At 46.1% G+C, this 16,943-nt stretch overlaps 4 protein-coding genes across 6 annotated transcripts; 2 read left to right on the forward strand and 2 right to left on the reverse strand.

The window, feature by feature from the left end:
• Positions 1–30: 30 nt before the first annotated feature.
• On the reverse strand, positions 31–636 carry COA3 (cytochrome c oxidase assembly factor 3). Its single transcript, XM_001234220.6, has 2 exons — positions 428–636; positions 31–356 (listed from the first exon to the last, which is right to left on the reverse strand). The coding sequence occupies exons 1-2, from the start codon at positions 627–629 to the stop codon at positions 244–246; spliced, it is 315 nt and encodes a 104-aa protein (XP_001234221.1). The 5' UTR covers positions 630–636; the 3' UTR covers positions 31–243.
• Positions 637–781: 145 nt separating this feature from the next.
• On the forward strand, positions 782–5,437 carry CNTD1 (cyclin N-terminal domain containing 1). 2 transcript variants are annotated; one of them, XM_040653391.2, is made up of 6 exons: positions 782–1,172; positions 1,294–1,369; positions 1,560–1,728; positions 2,219–2,381; positions 2,852–2,996; positions 3,359–5,437. In XM_040653391.2, the coding sequence occupies exons 1-6, from the start codon at positions 1,001–1,003 to the stop codon at positions 3,519–3,521; spliced, it is 888 nt and encodes a 295-aa protein (XP_040509325.1). In that variant the 5' UTR covers positions 782–1,000; the 3' UTR covers positions 3,522–5,437. The 2 variants fall into 2 exon arrangements, with proteins under 2 accessions (XP_040509325.1, XP_015155115.1); XM_015299629.4 differs by lacking the exon at positions 2,219–2,381 and having other exon boundaries at positions 2,852–5,365.
• On the reverse strand, positions 3,792–9,800 carry BECN1 (beclin 1). Of its 2 annotated transcripts, NM_001006332.1 has the most exon segments (11): positions 5,015–5,619; positions 5,968–6,110; positions 6,588–6,648; positions 6,734–6,883; positions 7,364–7,510; positions 7,718–7,912; positions 8,418–8,554; positions 8,867–8,957; positions 9,338–9,396; positions 9,467–9,531; positions 9,606–9,798. In NM_001006332.1, coding segments are annotated over 11 exon segments (1,344 nt in total). In that variant the 5' UTR covers positions 9,733–9,798; the 3' UTR covers positions 5,015–5,450.
• Positions 9,801–9,972: 172 nt separating this feature from the next.
• On the forward strand, positions 9,973–16,679 carry PSME3 (proteasome activator subunit 3). Its single transcript, NM_001012550.2, is given in 11 exon segments — positions 9,973–10,093; positions 10,637–10,669; positions 10,984–11,046; positions 11,553–11,657; positions 11,959–12,007; positions 12,629–12,741; positions 13,277–13,345; positions 13,791–13,858; positions 14,003–14,057; positions 14,316–14,402; positions 14,931–16,679. Coding segments are annotated over 11 exon segments (765 nt in total). The 5' UTR covers positions 9,973–10,051; the 3' UTR covers positions 15,012–16,679.
• The last annotated feature ends 264 nt before the right edge of the window (positions 16,680–16,943 follow it).

The following is a 16,943-nucleotide window of genomic DNA, read 5'->3' on the forward strand; positions in this document are numbered from 1 at the left end:
TCACCAGGTGACGTAGCAGCAAGCACCAACCCAGGCTCTAGACACTTTTATTGTGGAAAGGCAGCAGGGGCCTGACCCCGCTCTGAGAGCATATCCCTAGCCAGGACCCCACTGTGCTCCAGGACGAAGGGCCCTGCCTGCAGGGTGCCCTGGCACTGTAATGAGTCGTAGGGCCACGCGGACCCCACGTGGTTCTCGGCCGCCCTCCGGTCCCCTCGAGGCCGTCGCCGAGCCAGGCAGGGCTCAGCTCGCGGCACTCTTCTGCCGCTCCCAGGCCCGTGCCCGCGCCGCCTCCGCCTCCTGCTCCAGCTCGTCCAGAAACTGCTCCTGCGACACGGAGTAGAAGGTATATCCGTCTGAGGAAGGGGTTAAGGAACACAACGGCGCCCCGCGGCCCACACAGCCCGCCCTCCCGCCTGCAGGATACAGATGCCCGCGGTGACCACGCCGATGCCGAGCGCCAGCAACACGTTGCGGCTGCGGAGCTGGCGCTGCAAGGCGCGCTGGCGCTGGGCGCGCTCCACCTGCGCCATGAAGCGGCGCTGCTCAGGGCTCAGCCCCGGCTCCCGCTCCGGGTCAATGCGCCGCGCAAACGCTGCCTCCCCAACCGGCTCTCTCGGCGCCGCCATCTTCCCTACTGCCACTTCCGACAGCACAGTGACGCCACATCCGCCCGGGAAGCAGGCCAATCGGAAAGGAGAGCGGGACAACAGCGGCCTGAGGAGGAGCGTCGTGTGATTGGCTGACGCCGGAACGCGGAGGGCTGTGGGAAGTGCGCTCTGATTGGTGGGGACGCAGGCAGGTGCCAAGGCGGGACGCGCTCTGCTTATAGGGCTGCGTCTGCCCGTTGCGCCTCGTGGTTCCCTTCGGAGGCGCGGGGTGGGTCTTCCCAGCGTGTAAGCGCAGCCTCTGCCTGCTTTTGTGTGTCTTTTGGCATTGGTTGTTGTGAAGAGTTACTGCCATTACTACAGCTCTCGAAGTTTCAGACACGAGTTTCTAAATGGTGTCCCGGGTGCCGGTAGCATCCAGGTTCTCCAGCCCAGATCCGCTCTTTGGTGAAGTTGCCCCTGAGATCATCGAGGACACGCTGATCCACCTGGCCATGGAGAACGAACAGCACCTCAGCATGCTGCCGGACCCTGCGGGCTGCTTCAGGGAGGCACGCACTGTGGGTGAGATCCTGTGCAGTCACCATCAGCTCCTGAATCAGTCAACTGCTGTACAGCTGCTGTCTGCTGGCTGAAGTTTGTTGCAATTGGGTATTTGTTTGTTTGTTTGTTTGTTTTCTTCCAGAATTTATATTCCTTCTGTCCGAAAAATGGCACCTGGACCAATCAGCAAGGTATCAAGCAGTAGAGCTACTTGAAAGGTAATAACATGCTGAGCACTTTTTGTCTCTAATGTGATTGATGTCATGCACACCCTTTGCCTGTCATTCAAATAATATATATTTTTTTTATTTGGAGCTTTGTTCTTTTGAATGATCAATTCAGATCCATTGCTATACACACATTGTGTATGTACAGAACTGTTTGTCTTCTTTTTTTTTTTTTTTGTAGGTTTATGATCAAGCAAGTAGAACAAATCTGTACATCCCCCCGACAGAATGTTACAGGTGGTGAACAAGGCAGAAGCCAGAACTCTCTGCAGGAACAGATCCATGACACATTTGTCCTACGACTGGTGTCGTGCATTCAGCTTGCGAGCAAACTTTCCTTACACTATAACGTAAGATATATGAGCCTTTTCCTGTTGCATTTTCAGTAGTGTAGAAAAGTATATAATCCCTCTAAGCAATACATTTTCTCTCTGAAAATCAGCTGTGATAATACAAAGGATAGCAAAATGAGGACCTAAGTCTCTTGCATTTAGGGCAGATGAAATATAACTCATCTTGTGAAAATGTGTCAGGAAACGTTCCCAGTACACATCAGTAAGAAAGTACAGGCAGCTGGAAACCCCAGCCTGGGGCTGTCAGAACACAGAGAGCTACATAGAGCTTGTCTGGGTACCATATATGGGTATAGAGAACCTAAGGGAAAATTCTGAGCTGTATTTCTCATGCCAGCTGAAAAGGCCTGTTAGACAGCTGTGGGAGCATGCAGTACCAACACCACAATGGTTTGTGCTTAAGCTTAGTGGGAAGAGTAAAGCAATAAGAACACAATACTGTGTTTTTAACACGTGCCCTATTGCGTTTCCTTTTTTCCCCTCTTAGGCAGTTAACACTGATACAGCTTTAAAATTTCTGCAATCCTTAAAATACTCATACACTAAACAAGAGTTGCTTGAGTCAGAGCTTGCTGTTTTAGAAACTCTGCAGTTCCAGATCAATGTCTTGACTCCGTTGGCTTACATTGAATTGCTTCTAGAGGTTTTAGGTAAGAACATGATTAAGAGAGAATGGTAAGGAATTTTAAGAACAACAGAGCTATTACTGTGGTATAGCTATCTGAAACAAAATGTCCCATGTTACATATCTTTTCATACTATGAAAGCATGTGAAACTTCTCAGACTTGACCTTTCAGATGAGAACTTGTCCATAGTAGAATCTGAGGGTGTTGTCTGACAGCCAGTCCTGTCTCATTCAATAAAAGGTTGTTTTAAATTCACTAAACCTACTATAAGACCACATTTTATAAAATAACCTACGATTTACTTTGCCCAGGCCTGGCAACCTGAATTTCAGCAGTGTAATGACACCAGACTGAGAGGGCCTTATGGCATTCAGAAACAAAGGGTAGTTGTCACAAAAAATCTGCATTCTTTACTTGCAGTAACTAATACTTCTTTCTAATTTGATTTATTGATCGCAAATGTTTGGGTAATTGTGTATGATCTCTACATCAGGACATAACGGCTGCTTACTTCCTGCAAAACCACTGCATCAGATGTGTGTACAACTACTAGACTTCTTCTATCTTAAGAGAGATACCATCTATGACACTTTACTGAACATTGCCATTGAGAATTTGACACCAAGTGAACTGCAGATGTAAGTGGCTTACATTAATTAAAACCTTACAAAAGTATACTACTATAATTCCCATTATGCTGGTTCTTTTGGACATCTGTTTTTAAATATCTTATTTTGGGGGGCTTTCAACATTGTTGATGAAGCATAATATACCAGTTCGAAACAACGTGCTTCACCACATTTGCTTTAGGGGCAAGCTAGGAAAGTGTTTAACTTCATCTTAAAAATCCAGCTTTGGTACTGTTAATTAACGTTAGTAGTATCAGGCTTTATTTGGACAGAACAACTATACAAGCTAAAATGTCTGTAGGCTGTACAAAGATTACAGGTGTTCTTGAAGTAGCATCATTTTACACCATTAGATGCTTTTGCTTGTGCAGAGCAAAGTTCTTAATAGTAAAGGAAGATTTAATGCTCTTGGCAGTTGGAATCATCAGCACAAGTGCCTTCATGCTAAACCCTGAGCACTGGAAGAAGGTACAGTCATTTCCAAACAAACTAGCTCTACATGTGGGGAAAAAAGGGAAGGTTATTTATGTTTAAGCACAGCCAGAGGTTGGTAGACTACTGGGAGTGAGATGAAAGTGACATCCTTCGGTTTATTAGCAGGCAGTGTGCATGCTTTTATAAGATAGGTCTGGGGGCACAAAGTCAGCAGGAAGGCATGTGCTGTGTTACCATCAGCTTATCCTCCTGCCTCAGCTTTTGCGCAGCTCAAACTCAGTGAGTCAGTTTCATCGACAACTGGACAATTTTCTGCCCATTACTGAATTACTACCAATTACTGAATAATAAGCAGTGCATAGCAGAAAGTAGCTTTTTCATTTTATTTCTTTAGTAGAGGCAATTTGTTTAAAAAACAAACAAAAAAGAACAACAACAACAAAAAACCACCCCTTGCTCTGACATACAGAAAGGTTTTGACTTTAGTCAAAAACACACATGACTTGGGGTTTGTGGAGCATTATTCTTCTTCTTAGATTTGGGGTAAAGCTAAGAAGTAGCTCTGTAAATTAATTTATTTTAGGCACTGTAAATAAGTATCTTTTTTTCCCCTAAGGTTGTGGAGCATTTAAACTGTATTACTGGCATTACTTCACAAAGTATCTCAGAATTTTCATATGCAGTACTGAAACACATTATTGGCAGTACCACTCCAAAACAGCACCACAGGAGGTAGAAGCAAAATTCCAGAGAATAGAATTATGCCTTTTAAATAGAGTTATCCTCTGGATCTGTTAGTTTGTTAGTAGCAAACAGTTACTCTTTTGATAGTATTTCACCTCCTGTGATACTATACAGGGCACCCAAATTGATTTTCTTTTGATTTTGAATACCATGTGTGTTCTGTAATATTTCATATGCTATGTTTAAATTAGAAAAGCTTGTTCTTCAGGCTATGCGCTAGTGGCGTGAAGAGAGATACACAGGAACAAAGCAGCGTTTAGCAGTATCTTTTTCAGCTCTAAAAGCTTTTTTAAGAGCTGCATTTAACTTACTGAATATGTTTCATTTGAAAACTGTAAGGAGTCTTGATTTGAAAAAGCATTAATGTGAATGTTATTCAGCTTCGTAATCGGTATTGCTACAAGTTATTACAGACTGGGCTGTACTTTCTCGTGCTGCTGGTTTAAAAACTAATTGTTGTTTCAGACAGCTTGCTGCAGCCAGGCTGCTTGTCACTGTGTTCCCTCTTTGCCAGTGGTCAGAGGCTTGTTTGCTCTTGCTTTTAGCAAGCCAGCTAGCTGAGCAGTGCTGCGGAAAGAAAAACTCACCTATTTTGAAAGCTGCATGCAGTTGTCATGGCAGCAGGTACCTGTTCAGCGTAGCTGCATAAATGCTAAGGGATGCTTAGGCTGTGACTAGTGTGTGCCAGATGAAAGCACTCTCAGGGTAGAATGGTGTGTTTTATTATTGGTGCACCTCTGTGCAATAACAGGCTACAGCAAGTATTACAAATAGGTGATATCATCGTAGCTAACAGTATTTTACAGTTTCAAACCCTTGTAAAGTTCAGTGGCAAAAAGAAATGTCAGTATGACTTAGAAAATATTTTATTTTAAGCGGTAGTTCGTGACCAAACAGACCTTCCATGAGTTTTTTCCATATCTTTCCCCATTAGAATCATTTCACTTTTCTAACCCCTATGTTTCGTTAAGCTGTAACAGTAGTATCAAACTCGCTGTCATTTTGAAGTTTGACAGTAACTCATATACATATCTATAAACACCCAAAATACCAGTTTAATGTCTGTTCAGTAGCTGATTTTTTTTAAATTCAGTTCAGCTCAATTATATAACTTTGCATATTGCTTTTCTACATACTACTCGTAATAATGTTTTTTTATTTTTTAAATAAAGTGTCTTGTGGATTTTTGGTATTGTAAACATTTTGTACTGGTTAGTATTCAGAGACTTCTTAATTTGAGTTTCTCCAATAAAATGCAGATTCCAGGACAAGTTCTTGACATGGTTACTTGTTATAGAATTGGGATGAGACCCAGGCAAGACCCCACTTTAGGTTAGTTAACATGAATTTTAGTGCTTTTGTCCATTGCTCCTCAGAGTTAAATTGTGTTTTAATAGAGTAAGAACCACCACTGCCACCTGTATCTTCAATCTTTCCCTTCTCCACGTCCATCCTGTATCATACACAAAGATTATTAAGAAGTTACTAGAGCAAGCATTTAATTTCAATGTGACGTTAAGTACTGAACTTTAAATCTGATACTCATATTCTCAGTATGTAAGAATATTTTGTTTTTAAAAGAAATACAGCAAGCCTCAGACTTCCTCACCTGAGGACCTAGCTTTAAATCTGAGACTTAGAGCAAAGGTGATAATCCTGCACGCTACAGAGAATACCAGATAATCTCCAAAAAACAGGACTGCAAAGCAAGCAGTGCTGTAGATAGGTCCAGAAGTCAGCTAACAGTGCTGAGTGGGACACCGTGCAATGTGGTAATTTGATGTTATATAGCAACACTTACCTATAAGGCAAACAAAACCGAGTTTCACCTTTTTCCACTTCCTCTTTAAATTGCTGCACACAGTCCAAGAAAGCCACCATCGCATGATCAAATTTATTGTCCCAGAAGAACCTCAGGCCTCCAGAACAGTACAAGGGTAGCTCCTGGGGGAAAAAAAAAAATAAAAATCAGGCACCATAAGTGCTCCACTTTAGATGTTGTCATTGCAAATCTTTGGTTTGCGTGAGGCTTAAGTTTAGGATACTTAACAGTAGTTTGTAGCATGTAACAGGTGTAATTTTGTGCTAAGTGTGCTACATGAGTGTTAGTGGTTATCAAGAGAAGATCTGGGTTCCTTATCACCAACAATCTTCCCAAATCACATTAACTTCCTCTGACTAGCTGCTCTGTGGAATGCAAGAGTCCTGCCTTTTTTAATGCCCCTGGATGGCAGAGTCAGTGGCTTGATATGATATGGAGTGAGATACTGTGTGTTGAAACCAGGATAGCCAGCTCTACTATACCATAAATTCATAAAGGTATACTCTTGAGAGCAGACTTAGTCTTCTGTGTCCTTCAGTATGAGCAGGGATCTGAGATGTTCAAGGTCTATTTTCTGCAACTTGTGCAGGATTACCTACCTTCGATTTGTCCGTGAGGGACTCTAAATACGAGTGGTTGCCATACGGTACAAGACGGTATCTGAAAGGACACACAGTTCACAGGCACGTGAGTCTAAAAGTCTTTATCCAGGTCGTAAGTGAAAAGTGTGTTATATTGTGTATACCTTTGAAACTTCAGGCCCATTTTGTTAGCAAGGGCATGCAGTAACAGCACAGTCTGCCCCCAGGCTGCATTGATCTCATTCCATTCTACAGGAACACTGGGGAGACGGCCAAGTCTGAAGTTATTTATTGTGCCAAACTGACCACTGTGCCTGTGATAAGAGGAATTATAAATAAACGCACTGGGGCAGGAACAGCCTTTAGCATGCTAACCAAACAAGGGCCACCTACAAACAGCTGCAGAATACACACTACCAATCATGCAGAATGAGGGTTTGAGGACCTGGTTTAAAAGTATATATAAATACCGACAATGTTTTGCTTTCTATGAAGGAGTTCTTTTGGGAAAAAAAGAAACCAAGTGAGCTGCATGTTCTCTGAAGCCTGGCAGAAAATTGGCTAGCACAACAGCTGCCAGCTAGTTAACATGGTTAGCAAAGAGCCATTTTGCAGGCTCCTCACATGCATCTGCAAACTGCAGCAAATCTTTGAGATGCCGCTAGTGGGAGGTGGGTCCATTTTCTGCACTACAATTTGACTAGCACCTCTTCTGTCAAATGCAGTGTTTATTTAAATGGTTCTATATTGCAGAATCTTAGCAAACTGAAGCAATATTCCAGCGTCTACGTTACCAGATGTGGAAAGTTGCATTGAACACATTAGTTTTCTTTAATTTATCCAGTTGCATCTGAGCATAACGCATCTGGTTCTCCACACTTTTCAGTTCATCATCTAGCTCCAGTTGTTGTCTCTTAAATTCACAGTATTCTTTCTGATACCTTCAAATAAAATCAAGACAAGAAATGCTAGGTACAGAACTCTTACAGGAAAGGATGTAAGTGCTCACATGATGCACTGGAACTTTTTTGGCCTGTCCAGCTTCAGTTTTGCAAAGAACAAGCCATGTGCATTTGGGCATTATTTATAGGTTTGTACACTTTATAATTTCATTTGTCTGCCAGCAACTGCAGTTGCAATTCACTCACTGAGCTTCTTCCTGCTCCAGTCGCTCTGCCTCTGCCCTGACTCTCTCAAAGTCTTCAGCCACAATCTTGCGGTTCTTCTCAACATCTTCTAGCTCCTGAATCAGTTGTTCTTCTTCCAGTGCAAGTTCTTTCAGTTCTGTTTGCAGTTTCTCCTTATCATCCTCGTTCATTTTTTCCAGTATCTCCAGACATCTCCTGGTAGGACAGTTACATGGTTATCAGAATGGAGATCCCGAAAAGGCCCTCTGCCAGTAGTTCGTGGTTCTATGGCAGGCCGTGCACACGAGCAGAAGTACAAACACAAACTCCAGTCTTAAAGTACATCAAGCATATCTCTCATTAAGCACTACTTTGATCTTGCACCATGAGTCAGGAGTGCAGACACAGCAGTACAGTGGAACAAGGTGGTGATGGAGGACCTGCTACTGCCTGGGAGTAACTGCAAAGTATGTGGATCTCACAGTGAGTGCTGCCACACAGGCACCTTGGGCAGGTGTTATCTGTCACTCCAGTGAGGTCACAGACTTCGGTTTGAGAAGCTGTGTATCACAGGGTCCTCAGAAGTAAGTGCTTCATCTCACTCAAACCAAGTGCTAAAGTCCGGAGCTTCCATTACTGACTATAGAAAGCAAGATAAGTCTATTCTTTCCCTAGCTTCCCAACTAAACCAGCTAATTTCCTGACCAACTTGATTACTCACTTGTAGTTCTGGCATTCATTCTCTGTGATATTAAGCTGTGTGTCTAGCTGGTCTAGCAGAGTATCTGTGCACTCCTCACACAAGGGGTGATCCACATCTGTCTGCCCAGACATGATATCAAAGAGATCACCAGTAACCTGGAGGAGAATTTCACCATTAGTTCAAGCAAAGCTGAAGGCAGCTGCCAGCTGCTTCCCAACACATGGGCTTGTGCCTCTTCATTTGACGAAGTATTTTAAGACATTAAATCTTGATTACAAATAAGACAGCTATTCACCCCCAAAATATATGAAGGCCAATGCCACGACAAACTTTGCACTTCAACCCTGCATAGCTTCTAGAAAAACTAACACTATAGTCATGTAGTCATAGAATCGTGTAGGTTGAGAAGGACCTCTAAGGTCATCAAGTCTAAAGTACCTGAGTTTACCAGCTTATGTACAACTTGCCTTCAGTCTTCTGCTGAGGTTTTCCATCGTGCCTCCATCTGATGCCTCTCCAATCAGCGTGAAGCTGTTGGCGCTTTCTGTTGACATCATTCTTGGAAAGAATTTTACCGAGAATTGAATGCAGAGGGCTGAGGGGAACCAGGCTGTGCACAGGACTTAGATCTAGGGCAGTTCTCAGGAAGGAAAAACACAGGCAACACACCAGAAAAGCGGCTGAGGGGACAGCAGTTAAAGGAGCTCTACCAAGACTGTTTTGTGTTAACTCACAACTAATTAAGTGTCCTCAGTATGGGGCTTTAAAGGGCTGCTCCTGAGTGCCTTTCAGAGCCCATGGAGAGCACCTCCAGGGGCAGGCTCCAAAAGGCTCTGCAAAACCCGAGGCACACAGCACCTCTCCCGCAGTGCTGCCTGCCCCCCGGCCCAAGGCAGGCACTGCGCGGAGTGCCCGCGGGCTCTGCCCTGGCCGCGTACCTGGCTGGTGGGATGAACCTCCTGGAGACGCCGTCCTGCCGACCCTCCGTGAAGGCCTCCTGCAGGGAAAGGCTCCGCCGTTACCGGGGTCTGCGGTGCAGCCGCGCCGCACCCACTCCCTCCCCGTACCTCGCTCAGGGCGCTCTCCTCCTGCGCATCCCCGGGCCGGGCAGGTGCAGCGGTCAGTAGCGGCGCTAGGGGAGAAAAGCTGTCAGCGCCCGGCGCTGTCCAGCCGGCCCGTCCCACCCTCCCGCGCCGTGCCGGGTACCGGTGAGCTCCTGGATGGTGAGCCGGTCGAGGATCTTGAAGGAGGTATCGAGCTTCAGCGGCTGGCTGCAGCGCTGGCACACAAAGCTGACCTGCGTAGTGCAGGCAGGCGCACGTCCGCCCTCCATGCCGTGCCTCTCCACTCCACTCAGCCCCGAGCCCGCACCGCCGCCATCGCCTCCGCCGGACGTGACGCACCGCCCGGCACGGTCCTACCAGGAGTGTAGAAGCCCCAGCGGCGGCCATTTTCTTTTCCACGTTCCCCTCTATTTCCTTCCTGCAAGCTGCCAGGACCCGGCGGCGTGGTCAGGCGGGGAGCGAACGAGCTGCTATTGGCGGGTACGCTGCGTGACCTCACTTCCGGCGGCAGCGGAGCCGGTGGCGGTGGTGGGGTGGGCGGCTGGCGCGGCCCGTGGCACGGCGAGACCCGGATTCGCACCTGCCGCTATGGCCTCGCTGCTCAAGGTGGACCCGGAGGTGAAGCTCAAGGTGCGCCTGCTGCTCTTGGCCGCTTAACAGCTCGCCGCTGCTGCCGGTCTTCCCCGTGGAGTCTGCCCGGGCCTTGGGGCGGACCCGGCACCTCCGTGGGGCCGTTCAGCCGTTTCTCCGCGCCTCCCTAATGCGGCCCGACCCGCTCCGCCCCGGGGATCCTCCTCTATTGCTGTCCGATTGGAGTTGCCCCCTGGGCCCCGACCGGGCCGCGCCCGCGCTGTTTCCGCTCGGTGTGTGCCGCGTTCAGCCTGCGCTGAAGCTGGCAGTCTGTGGCCTCGCAGCTTTTGTTCTGGGCTCCTCGCGCTGTGCGTTGGCCTTTGGAACTCGGCCCGTGCAAGTGAGGGAGGCGCTCGGTGCGTTCGGCTGCTTCTCGTCCATCCCGGGGTCTCCCAGTCCTCTGCACGCTCTCACAGGAACAAGGAGGTGCCCGGGGTTCGGACCTGGGACAGACTCCATCAGTGCAGGGCACGGTGCTCGGCTAGTATTGAGCTGGGAAATTTTTTAGGATGTTTCTGAACTGTTGCTTTGTTTCTTCTGCAGGTTGACTCCTTCAGAGAGCGGATCACGAGCGAGGTGAGTATCCTCTGGGAGGAAAGAGGTAGTTTGGCGCATCTTTTTGACACAGTTTGCTGCAGTTTTAGTGTCTTCTGTAATCTTAGAATTGTTCACAGCTCACTTTCATCATTGACTGAGATGAAGTTAAACAGCCTTGTGGCTTACTCTGCATCTTTTTTTTCCCTTTGGCTTTGTGTGGAGTTTGTTGGAAGGCAGAACTTAAGTGCCCTGCTGTTTCCTGGCTTTGGGCAGTCTGTTTTCCTGGTGTTCTTGTTTGCTCTTGATGAATTCATGGCATTGTTTCACTTCATTGTCTCTTTTTTCTCTATCAGGCAGAAGATCTGGTGGCAAACTTTTTCCCAAAGAAGCTGTTAGAACTTGATGGGTTCCTGAAAGTAAGATATACGTGTTAACTTCTGTACTCTTATTTTATTTTGAGTCTGCGTGCTGGAAAGTGACGTGACTGGAACAGATCCTGTGCGTTTATCTTATGTATATCACCATAACACAGAGAAGTGAAGCAATGGCTTTGTTGCTTGCATGTACTGAAATGCTGCAGGCTCTAGAGGGGGTGATTCCTTTTTCAGTTTTCTTCATGTGGTCAACACATTTACTATTCTTACATATTCAGTAGCTTTGGGCTGTCCTTCATGATGCTATGGAACTCCAGCATGCCCGGCGCTGCAAACAGACAATAGCTTTGATCGTAATCTAGAGCTGGCACTCTGCTCTTGGACGGAGGGAGGTCTTGCTGTGGTCCTATTGTTGGATATTTTTTTTAATTCATCCTTATTTTGTAGTTGAATAAGGAGAAGATGTAAAACTTTTGTCGTCTTATTGTGCTTGCTGTGACAGAAACCGTTATTTCATAATTAAATAACAAGTATGCATTATTTTCCAGGAGCCCATCCTGAATATTCATGATCTCACTCAGATCCATTCGGACATGAACCTCCCAGTGCCTGACCCAATTCTTCTCACAAACAGCCATGATGGACTGGATGGGGTAAGGTTACTCTCCTGGCTGAGCTCCCTGCTTCTGATAATTAAAACTGCATGGCCTGTTCTGTGTTGGATTAGGATATTCTTAGTTAACAACAGCCTCCCAAAGGCTTTCAGGAATTGGTCTCCCGATCTTGGGAAGTCTGCTGCAGGGTAATGCTGTTCTTCACAGTGCTCCTTTGTTTTTAAAGAGAGATGGTTAGAAACCAGGAGTGTAGCAGAGGCTCTAATGTTATCCTTACTTCCTCTGCAACAGTTCTATAGCTTACGACTAGTTTGTGAGTAAAACGTTTTGTATATTTTAGCCAAATATGAAAAAGAGGAAGCTGGAAGACCGTGAAGAGACCTTTCAGGGTAAGAGTCCCCGAGTCTCTTTGTTGCTGCCTGCCCCTTGAGCCATGCCTTAAGAGAATGACATGACTTCAATCCCGCTTTCCTTGTCCTGACAGCATCTGCTGCTTATGCAGACTTGTCCCTGCAGCCCCAGAGCCTGACCTACAGATATTCTCCTGTGGAGTAGTCAGGTTCCAGCTCTTAGAAGCAGCAGGATTTGGATTTCTCTGATCAACATAAGTAGTACTTGCTTAGGCTTAGCCTGCTGACGAGCAGCTGGCCACCCTGTGGATCTGTTCTAAAGGCTTTTTACATCTGGAGGAAGACCTCAGGCTTTGGATTAAGCTGAGGCAGAATCATTTCTTATACGCGTGTCAGGAAAATCCTTGTACCTAGGCTCATCAGGGTAGAGCTCTCCAGTTCTCATCTAAGCTCCGTATTTCCTCTCTTCTTTCCTTTGTGGAAATCATGGCTATCCCATGCCCAGTTTCCCCCCCTCCTCACAGGTTAGCTGTATCCTGGCTCAGTGTCCACTGCTAGCCTTTGGTAGGACACATGATACTCAGGTGGACCTTTGGTCTGATCTTCTGGTGCATGTGTTCCCACATGGGGCTGATGTGTTTGCCTTCTCTGCCACTGTAGGTACCAAAGTGTTTGTGATGCCCAATGGGATGCTGAAGAGCAACCAGCAGCTGGTGGATATCATTGAGAAAGTGAAACCAGAGATCAGGCTGCTTATTGAGAAGTGTAATACGGTGGGTATGGGCTGCAGCCCTGAGTTCTGGAGCAGATGGGGGGCACTAGAATACTTTTGCTCCTTTGCTCATGTGAGGATTCTCTGAGTGAAGGAGCAGGTTCTTCTGTATTTTATAAATGACAGTGGTACGAATCCTGCACTTGTGAAGTCTGAGAGGTAGGTGTAGGGAAATGTTCCTTTTCTGAGCTCTCAGGGAGTTCTGTAGTACATCTTGTGAAGGAGGATGTTGTCTGTTTTTCAGGCTCCTTTCTTGAGGCCTTTCTTCACCCTCTTACATAGTAACCAAGACCTGCTGAGAGCCGCTTGGGCGCAGTCAAGAGAGCTTCCCTTGAGAAGCTGCTATCCTTGTGTGGTTTCTCAGCCATATGAGAAATGTAATCTACTCAGAAGTGGTGTGTAAGCGTGAAGAACCTGTAGGAGTTTATCATGAGCTGCATGGCAAAGATAGGGTCATAGGGGGCTTTTGGAAAAAATTATGAGAGTTCTCTGTAAAAATCTTGGCAGTGATCTGTATAGTGATCTTTCTACTACAGGTCAAAATGTGGGTGCAACTTCTAATTCCCAGGATAGAAGATGGAAACAACTTTGGTGTTTCTATTCAGGTAAAGTATCATTGGCTGTGGTATGGTTTTGTTTTATAGTGTGTTATCTTGCATTTTGATTTAGTAAATTAGTTTGTTTCTCCTCAGATTGTTGCCACTGTCTTGTTTTAAGGCCCATCTCTTTTCCCTTTTCCCTTTATTTCCCTTTTCCCTTTCCCAGGGCATGGGTCTGTGGGTACCCCTGCCCCACTAGTCACGGAACCGGGCCGAACCAGCCCGTAAACCATTGACAGGCTGTATGCCCTACTGTAGCAGAGAACAATGCCCCAAGAGCATGGACCTCTAGGATTCTTCCAAATCATTTGATGGTATCCAGTGTCTGCAGTGGTGGAGTTGGTTTAGGTTTTAAAATCAAAATCTGAGCTTGACATGGAACTGCTGAGACAGGGTATTTCTAGAGCTGTGATGGCCAATTTCAGTATCATGAGAAGGCTTTCCTTTGCAGGAGGAAACAGTTGCTGAGCTTCGAACTGTGGAGAGTGAGGCAGCATCCTATCTGGACCAGATTTCTAGGTATGAAGGAACAGAGTCCCTTCTGGGAGTGCTGTTGGGAAAAGTAACCTTTTGGGGAAGGTCCTCCAGCTTTGCTGGGGCAGGTTGTGTCTGGAAAAAATGTGGTACTGTTAGTCTGATCTGTAGTCTCCATTTTCCTAACAGATATTATATCACAAGAGCCAAGTTGGTTTCCAAAATAGCTAAGTACCCTCATGTGGTAAGTAAATGGGGAAGTGGTGCTTTACAGTTTACGTGCTGCTGCTTTTTGGGGACTCTTCGGGCCACTTCATCACTGTTCTTTTTGAGCTAAGGGCCCTGTGGGAAAAGGGGGGGGCGCTGTATAAGAGTACAGAATATGTTCATTAAAGGAGAGGAAACTGAAAGGGGGATTCCTTTGTAAAAGGTAGGACCTTCAGTTGATATATGGAAGCACACCTGAGCTCAGGCCACTTAGCCATGCATCTGTTTCCTGCAGGAGGACTACCGCCGCACAGTGACGGAGATTGATGAGAAGGAGTACATTAGTCTGCGCCTGATCATTTCAGAGCTGAGGAATCAATATGTAAGTGAAAACTCAAGAGCTCTCACTGGCTCCCCACGTAATAGAAAGAGCCCTTTTGATCCTTCTGCTGCTCTCCCCTTTCCCTATGATTACAGCTAGTCCTGGCGAGAAGCCTATCTCTTTCCTGGTCTGCTTTGGCTCTAACAAGACAAGCTAAATGTTTATTGCCTCTCCACCATCTCCCAGAGATGTGGGTGTTTCCAAGTTGAGTATTTATGGGAGCTGAGCCCAAAATATTCTCTACACTGCTGTGGGAACCTGCAATCCTAAATTCTTCAAGCAGTACAAACCATTCCTGTACTCTGTATTGATTTCTTCTCTTTTTTGTATTACACGCAGTAGCTTCTCTAAAGTGTTGTGGAACAAAATGCTTATTTTAAGCAAAAATGTGATTGCAGGCAGGGGTTGAAAGTAGTACCAGGATGAGCTGTGAAACTGTTCAAGCCAGTGGTTGTTGTGAAACCTGAATGTTAAGTGACATCCCCCCCCCCCCCCTTCATTTCTGAGTTGTGTTCTCCCTTTTTGCAGGTCACTTTGCATGACATGATCCTTAAAAACATTGAGAAGATCAAGAGGCCTCGGAGCAGCAATGCTGAGACCCTTTATTAAGTGTCAACGTTTGAACTTGAGAACTGTTCAGTCAACTAAAGACCGTCATTGCCTTGGTTTGTTACATGACTATCGAGATGGGAAACTGGCTGGAAATAGTATTGCATTCTTAGTTAAAATCTAAAGAAATTCTCACCTAGTTTTGTGATTGGTTTTATTCAGGTCTCAGGAGCTCTCCCTCCCTCTAGTATCTGGTAAAGAAAAAGGCCTTGCTGCTTTGGGATGCTCTAGAGGCTACTGCAGAGTGAGAGCAGAGCGCCAGCCAGGCAGGAACATTCCTTCATGCCTTTCTTCCTACCTGAGTAGGAGCTACAATAGAGACCAGGCCCTTGTCTTGTCCCACTTCTTGGCTGGAGACTTCTCTGTGGTCTCTGTGAACGGGGCAGGCAGAGTCTTCAGCACAAGACAAGGCCTGGGTGGTGGTGCAGTGGCTGAAAGCCAGCTCTCTTCAGTGCTGGCTGTAGCTGAGCCCCTCTGCCAATGCTCTGCACTGACTTATTTGCAAAGACAGAGGATCCTGCCCCTTCTGGTTTGGTGGCCACAGCCACGTTCCAGTGCCACTGAGAGGTCTGTAATCGTTTTGTGGCTTTTTTGACTCAGTAGAGTGTGGCCCATCTGTCTCTGCCTTGGTTCCGAGCAGGTCAATGCAGAGCTGACGGCGGTGTTTGTCACTAGGGCTGATTGCTGTACTGGCTGGTTGTGAGTGCACGTGGCTTCTGCTCCAGTTTGCAAATTGACTAGAGCCACTTTCTTGGTTAAAACCAACTTCACAGGAGTCTTCATGCCTCCTCAGTATAAGTTGCTTTTTCCCAGGCTGGGAGAAGGGAGGAGCCAGAGGTCTGATGCTAAACTCCTGATAGCTTCCATGTGTGATCAGACTGCAACCTGCTTTCTCCTGGCAGTGCTTCCAGCTGTCCAGGCACAGCAGGCTAGCTGTGACAGTAGTGCTTGGGGTGAGGATGGCCAATTCCCACCTGGTACCGTTGCAAACCCTGTATTCTTTCCCCTGCAAAAGAGCACCCTCGTGTGCCTACTGACTCCTCTAAGCTGCTGGAACATTTCATGGTCCATTACAAACCCCTTTGGAAATGATTGGTTGTGTTGCGTCAGTTTCTGTGTGTGGGAAGTGATCCCATAATGCTGCAGGCTCCAAATTTTTTATTTATAGTATTTCTACTTAAGTCCCACATTCAGGGAATGTTAAATCACTTATTTCTGGAACCTCACTGTTTCCCAGGTCTCGTTGTTACACCCATATATTCTTATTGTGCAGTAGCCTTAATAGTTGTGTTAATTTCGTTGTAGCAACAGTGACAAATGAAATGAACTTTCTCTCCTTTTTTTTTTACTTTGTTTTTGTTTTTTTTCTGCTTCCATCTCTAAGAGCCATGTTGTCTCTTGCTGGTTTCCTAGGGATTTCCCCAGAGTGTGGAGGGCCACCAGCCCTTTCTGTAGACTCTTCTGTTGTTGTTTGTAGTAAGTCAACTCTTAGTCTTCCCGCTAATAAATATTCTGTAACAAACCAACTGCGTTGTAGCTGCTATCTGGGAGCAGCACTCCCCCTTGTGTTTCTTTGTATTGGTTTATTTTAATTTGTTGAGCTCTCTTTGCCAGATGAAAGTATGTAAACTTTTACCATGTCAAGAAATTAAAATAAGGTACTTTGAATTCTTTTAAGCTAGCCCCTTGTCTGTGATACTGAGCTCTTAGATACACTCTGCAGTGTTGGTGTCTGTTCTTGGTCGTGCCTTTCACACATCCAGTGGTTCCTTCCATACATTCTCCTCATTCTTCTTTTTGACTGTTGATACTGCTACATGTGTCCTGCTTTGTAGATTGTTTCTGTTCCTTCAGCATGCCTTATATTAGGCCCAGGGGCTTGAGTTTGATGAGGTCTGCCCTGTTCTTGTCCTTTGTGTTGGGCTCAGGCCG

Source organism: Gallus gallus, chromosome 27 (genome assembly GCF_016699485.2).
Source record: "Gallus gallus isolate bGalGal1 chromosome 27, bGalGal1.mat.broiler.GRCg7b, whole genome shotgun sequence".
Lineage (NCBI taxonomy): Eukaryota > Metazoa > Chordata > Aves > Galliformes > Phasianidae > Gallus > Gallus gallus.